Here is a 6,836-nt window from a genome sequence, read left to right as displayed (position 1 = left end):
ATGGATGTGTTGGTGCTTGGCTTCTGCCTGGTGCTAGGACTACTACACACTACGGAGGGGAAGGTTCTCAGACCGGGCAGAGTTCCCCCACATATTGTTTTTGTGATGGTGGATGACCAAGGCTTCAATGACATCGGGTACCATGGCTCAGAGATCCACACGCCCGTGTTGGACCAGCTGGCTGGCGAAGGGGTGAAGCTGGAAAACTACTATGTTCAGCCCATCTGTTCCCCCTCACGAAGCCAGCTTATGACTGGACGGTAAGAGACTTGCTATTGTTGTTCTAATGCAACTATTATATGCATCCTACTTTGTATGTACATATCTGTGTGTATTTCATACCTGAATGCAATGAGACATCATAATATTATTACTATTAATTTCATCCTATTATATAAAATATATTCAATATTAGTTGCTGTTCTTTGTTGTGGTTAGTTTATTGGTATAGACAAGGGGTTCCTCCTGCAGAGTTTAGCTCCAAAAGGCACTTTAGCAAGTTAATCAAGGTCTTCAGAGTTACTAGAAAATTACAAGTAGGTGAGTTTGATCATGCATGGTTTTAGCTAAACTCTGCAGGACAGTGAGGAACCCTGTGAAAATGTTCCTCCATATCGCTATCATCACCTACCATCTATTGCTTCAGGTATCAGATTCACACTGGGCTTCAACACTCGATCATCCGTGCACGCCAGCCCCTCTGCCTGCCCTCCGACATACCAACGCTCCCTGAGAGGCTCCGGCAGGCTGGTTACAGCACCCACATGGTAGGGAAATGGCACCTGGGTTTCTGCCGGCCTGAGTGTCTGCCAACGAGCCGTGGATTTCAAAGCTTCCTTGGATCACTGACGGGCAGCGGAGACCATTTTAACTTCCAAAGCTGTGACGGTACAGAGGCCTGTGGGTTCGATCTGCATGATGGAGACCGGCCAGCCTGGGAGCTGAGTGGAAATTACTCAACAAGGATTTACACGGAGAGGTGAGAAACTGCAACCATTTGTCAACCAAATACTTTGCTGCAATGAGTCATGCAAGCTTTTGTCGTCATTTGGACTCTTGCAGAGCGAAAGAAATCCTGAGACGTCATGACCAGCGGAAGCCCCTGTTTCTTTATGTGGCCCTCCAGGCCGTGCACACACCGCTGCAAGCTCCAGGGCATCTCCTCAGACGCTACCAGACCCTTGGTAACAGACCTCGGCGCCACTATGCTGCGATGGTGAGCGGCGTAGACGAGTCAGTCGGCGAGATTGTCAGTGAGCTGCGGGGGCGAGGCTACTACAACAACTCCGTGCTCATCTACTCTTCAGACAACGGGGGCCAACCTCTCTCAGGGGGTTGTAATTGGCCCCTGCGTGGTGGCAAAGGCTCCTACTGGGAAGGTGGAGTTCGAGCAGTTGGCTTTGTACACAGCCCGCTTTTAAAAAGGAAAGGGGTGGTGAGTCAGGCTCTGATTCATGTTTCCGATTGGTACCCAACCTTGCTGTCTCTTGCAGGATACCACGAGTCTGATTCCAGCCGCCTGGACGGCCAAGATGTTTGGGGCGCTATAAGTAGCGGCCTGCCCTGTCCACGAACTGAAATCCTCTTCAACATTGACCCAGTGTCACGCAGGCATGGAGAAGTCGACCCGAGACTCCTAACTCTTAATGGTTTTGGGATTTGGGATACAGGAGTGCGTGCAGCCATACGGGCTGGTGACTGGAAACTTCTGACAGGAAACGTAGGCGACGGAGACTGGTTCCCTCCGCAGACCATGCCAGGAGGTCCGCAGCAGTGGCAGGGCATGGAAAAGAGACGAGACCAGCGAGGGAAGTCTGTCTGGCTTTTCAACATCACCGCTGATCCCTACGAGAGGGCAGATTTGGCAGAGGCACGGCCTGAGGTGGTCAAGGTGCTCTTGACCCGGCTTGCCGAGTACAATCGGACTGCTGTGCCTCCACGCAACCCGCCCGACGACCCGATGGCGGACCCGCAACTTCATGGAGGGGTGTGGACTCCTTGGCTAGGTCAGGAAGAGGCAGGGGATGAAGAGGATGAGGAGGAACCAGACAGCATAAACAGAAAGGCCAGGTCCAAGAGTACCTGTAAAGTGTGCAAACTCAGGGCCTTGTTCAAAAAGGTTGGTACCCGAATGCAAAGGGCCACTTTGTTCTTGTAGTCAAGAGGTTGTTGTGGACAGGATCCACGAGGCTATTTTATTCTGGCAGTCCATTTCACTCATCCCTGAAGGATAATTCGTGGCACACTGGCACATCAAGAACTCTTAATGTCCTGCCTGCATTAGGAACTAAGATTTTTACTCGGAAGTTCCCATCTGTATGATGCAATGGATTTTACTGTAAAGTTCAGATCACCTACTGTTAATGGAGCTGAATGAATTTGATCACATGTAACTCCATAAGCACTTAATGTAGATGCGACTGGATCTTTATCAAATGATCCAGTTAATTGACTACAGAAAATGATGCAAGTAGTGGCACTGATTTAATATGGAATAATACAGCACTTCTATTGTTCTTCACTGGATCAGTGTTCTCTTATCCACCCCCTGGTTCACTTTCTCTCATCTATCTGTTCTTTCTCTGACATGCCTCTGCCTTGCACTCCTCCTCACGCCTCTCTTTCTCCTACCTTTTGCTTTTATGCTTGTGCTCCATCCAAATCCGCTCTGACATAGCCCACCACAACCAGAATAACACACGATTCTTCATTTGTTTCTGCACTTTCTCCTCCACCTGTTTCTCTCGTCCTCTTGCTTTCCTGCTCAGTTTGAGTAGATCAGGTCAGTGCAGATGTAGAATAAAGAATACAAAGAGCGATAAAGTAGTTTATTTTATGTAAAATGAGGGCTATTTGAGGAGGAGGAGGATGAATACTCTTGTGTATGAAGGATATATACAAGACATTCTTGGCCTGTTCATCTCCTGGTTTCAAGAGACTTGACACAATTCACAAGAAGTGATGAAATGTGCTCTGTATTTAATGCAATGCGTATTTTAAAAATATCTTTTCAATTTTACCTCCTATGTTAATCCTTTTACTCATGTAATTGTGTGTATTTCTGGTAATGCTGGTCCTAGAAAACAATCCATCCATCCGTGTTCATACAGTCACAAACTATAAATGGCAAAGTAACCTTTATCAAGCTGCAAAGAAGTGACCTATATTAATCACACTTCATATGAAGTAATTAAACTAGGAGAATGTTTCCGTAAGTCCTACAATAGGAAACGCTTCATTGTCGGAAGATAAGGAATCTAGAGCAAGGTGGAAGTCAATACACAGTTAAAAATAACGTTAGTACATAGTTAAGATAATGCAAAACATATGTTTACTTTAGCAAGAATAACTGTGTATCTTCTGTTTCTGGAGGCTATTGCTGTTGAAGATTCATTAAAGCATGATTCAAACTGACTGATCTGCTCCTACTTTCCTTTGAATTATTGCTGAATAATGCTACGTTCTTTTAAATGTTAAAGGGATAGTTTTGACAAAACTGTTTGGTTACCAACATCTATTTTGTGTTCAGCATAACAAAAGTAATAAAAAATGACTTCAGACTTATATACTGGTGAAACAAAGTCTAGTGTGGCCGCGCCTTTACAATCTCTGATGTAAATCTGTTGTATACTTAGGTCATAGTCCAGAGGGCATTTTTATTTCCTGTTTCCATGTGCCAATTCTAAAGAAGTGAAGAAAAGTCAGGAATGTAACTGGATGAATTATTACGCAACTAACTATTATTCCTTCTTCATATAAGCAGACTCAAGTGTTGTAATTTCACCAATGCAACAAAAACACTTCCTCCTCCTGTTTATCTCTGAAAACAACTCAAAACAGCTTCAACCCACTTTGGAAAGACTTCATCTGTGGTAAGAATGCACAATGGGCAATCCAACTAACTCCCTCACAGTGTATGAGTCATCCTGAACACATGCTGAGTTTGGCATCTCTTAAAGGTGTTATGAGCGTTTTGTTTTTTGAAATACCACGCATAAAATGTCCTTACTACCTGACAGATACAGGTGCTCAGACAAAAAAAAAAAGTGACGTTTTAGTTGTCCATACAGAATCATTTGATACAGCTGGTTCGGTACGCTGTTGTCCACGCTCAATTCTACAGCAGTGGTTGACAATCTACAGGGGGATGCATAATTTTCACATTTACATCTACCAAATAAGTTCATTGAATGAATGAGTTTGAGTGCATAGCTTCTTTGTTACCTTTAAACCACCAGTCATGTTTTTAGGCTGTATTGAGATCTGATGCTATAACCCTGCAGATCATAAAAAGATCAGATTTATTTGTTCCACATAAGTTGGTTTCAATTCAAACAAGCCGAAATAGAATAAAAGTGTATCTTAAATTGCATGAACAATCATTCAGCAGGTCTCACACATTTAAAGAATATGTTGCTGTAATGATGGTTCATTCCAAATAGGACATAGCCAAAACACAAATGTGAAATCTGTAACTCCTCCATTACTGTCTAATTACTGAGTCTTTACTGGTTGAATCGTTAAAAAGAATCAGCTCGCTTGTTGGCAAATCAAGCATCATTTGTTGTGGCGTACAACGAGCACAACACAATGGATAACAGTAATACCACAAATACTGGGACACACTCGTTTTTTTTACTGTAACCCCTTGTGGATGTTCTAGTTTGTCAACACTGGTTTGCTGACAAGTCTTTAAAGGGTGGGGTTTTGGAGTAAGAGCAGATTGTTGAAGGAATGTGGGTGGCCTAATTCGCAGCCGAGTGTGGCGCAAGTTAGCAAAATTGCTATTGCTTACAGCATCTTAAATTCATCCTCGTTTAATGGTCACACTAAGAGCAGTAGTGGATTACACATTTGTTTCACAAATCAATAAAGTAACATGATGTGGTGTGGCGACAATCATCGCAACAAGGGGCAACTCATTAAAGGCCGATTATAATTCTTAAGATGGTAATTGTGCTAATGTAAAGATGTCAAATGTAATACAAAACATTTGCATTAAGCCCCACAGACTGCTCTTAGCTCGTTTTGTGACGCTTCAGTTGATCTTCAATTACACAGATGAAGTGATAATGCGGTCAGAGCATGGCATTGCTGATACCTCTTTTTTCTTTTTTTACTTGCTCAGTCATAGACAAAACAGCCTGATTACGGCACATTATGTATCACACAAATAATTCAAACATGATGTGGAAATATGGTTTAAAAGCACTACATTTTCCCGAAGCACCAACGCTGTCTGGCAACAAGCCATCCACTCTCTGCTGCTGAGCTTCTGCGGAGGACTGAGGATACCGAAATGTGGCTTTTCCCAGCATGAAAGGACAGATTCTCATACACAGCAACAGCGCTACAGGAACACTGCAATTAATAACCACCCACCTCTACTCTGCTCTAATTAAGCTTTCATATCAACCTGCCTCTGTGTAATTACAGTCCCTGCACTTCTTATGCCTTCGTTTCTAATCAGACCTTTGCTTCACATGGTTGACCATGAAAGAAGAGAGAGTATTTACATCCTTGAGACAGTGTTTGTTACATTCTTTATCTATGAAGCGATAAAAGTCCCCATTATGGACAAATATAGTGGATCAAACCTGAAGCCGGCTCGCATCATACAAGTAAATCAATAAACATTTTTATTTAAATGTATGATTGTATTTATTTGTGTTGACAGGGATATTTATTGACACGATGCTAGTGTGAGCCTGAAGAAAGGCTATGGGTGTTTCTCAAACGGAAGGCTGCATCCTACGGAGACTGCGTCCTTCTGAGGCTTGTAGGCTAGTGTCCTCCTCAGCAATTAAACACTAGAATGAGGCGGTCTAGTAAGTGTGCATGGCTACGTCACGTTCCCGCCCCCACGAAAATACTAATAAAACTTCATTTGGGAAAAATATTTATATTAACTGGCTTTCTATGAATGCAATACAGTGAATGACAGCCGTCTGCGGTCCCCGAGTGGCTTACATTATTGTCAGTTAAGTGTAGGTGATACATTTACAGCGAAACAAAATATAACATCTATGCTTTCATGTCCGAAAACATTATTTTTCGTCTTGCATTTCATAATAAACTCAGACAAGCTCAGTACCGACTCGTTTTGCATCAGTTTATTTTTGTGAATTTAAATGTGTGCAAAGGATTGTGGGTGATTTACATCCTGGCTGCCTTCCAAGGATCCTTCAAATTGAGATGGCCTACAGTGACTTTTGATGACGTGGCAGCCGAGATATGCCGCCCTCCATTTGAGAAACACCCTGTCTCATTGTCTTACATCAACAGTACATCTTTTTGGGGATTTCGGAATGCAATGACACATGGAATTGAGCTTGTGTACCTGAAGCATCTTGTTGCGGTGCGTCTTTTCATCTTACACCTTTACCCTATCATTATTCAGGTAGGGTAAGGATAGTCAAATCTGGCCTAAACCATAAAGTACTCACTCCTCGCCCACAGGTTGAAGACTCCCTTGTGGTTGTTCTTTTTTGAGGCTCATTTGTAGTTGTAAGTAAAGTCCCACAGGAGGCAATCGTACAATTCAAAACAAAACAACAAAATGTTTACATTAACTGCTTTGTATTGTAACCAATAAAATACGTTATTTATTGTTACAATTGCCTCTTGTGGGACTTTACTTATAACTACAAACTGAGCCTCAAAAAAGAACAACCACAAGAGTCTTCTATATCATTTCTGAAGAACTTCAACCTGTGGGCGGGCGAGTGAGTACTTTATGGTTTAGGCCAGATTTGACTATCCTTACCCTACCTGAATAATCATAGGGTTAAAGGTGTAAGATAAAAAGACACAAGTAACAACGCACTTGCAAACAG

The 6,836-nt window shown here is 42.8% G+C and overlaps 1 protein-coding gene across 1 annotated transcript; it reads left to right on the top strand.

The window, feature by feature from the left end:
• Nucleotides 1-3,413, top strand: LOC307141695 (arylsulfatase I; the record flags this gene model as incomplete). The annotated part of the gene is made up of 3 exons (XM_079842086.1): nt 1-260; nt 647-979; nt 1,063-3,413. The coding sequence occupies 3 exons, from the start codon at nt 1-3 to the stop codon at nt 2,156-2,158; spliced, it is 1,689 nt and encodes a 562-aa protein (XP_079698212.1). The 3' UTR covers nt 2,159-3,413.
• Nucleotides 3,414-6,836: the final 3,423 nt, after the last annotated feature.

Source organism: Gobio gobio (assembly GCF_949357685.1).
Source record: "Gobio gobio genome assembly, chromosome: 18".
In the NCBI taxonomy this organism is placed as follows: domain Eukaryota; kingdom Metazoa; phylum Chordata; class Actinopteri; order Cypriniformes; family Gobionidae; genus Gobio; species Gobio gobio.
This window is presented reverse-complemented; position numbering and strand designations above follow the sequence as displayed.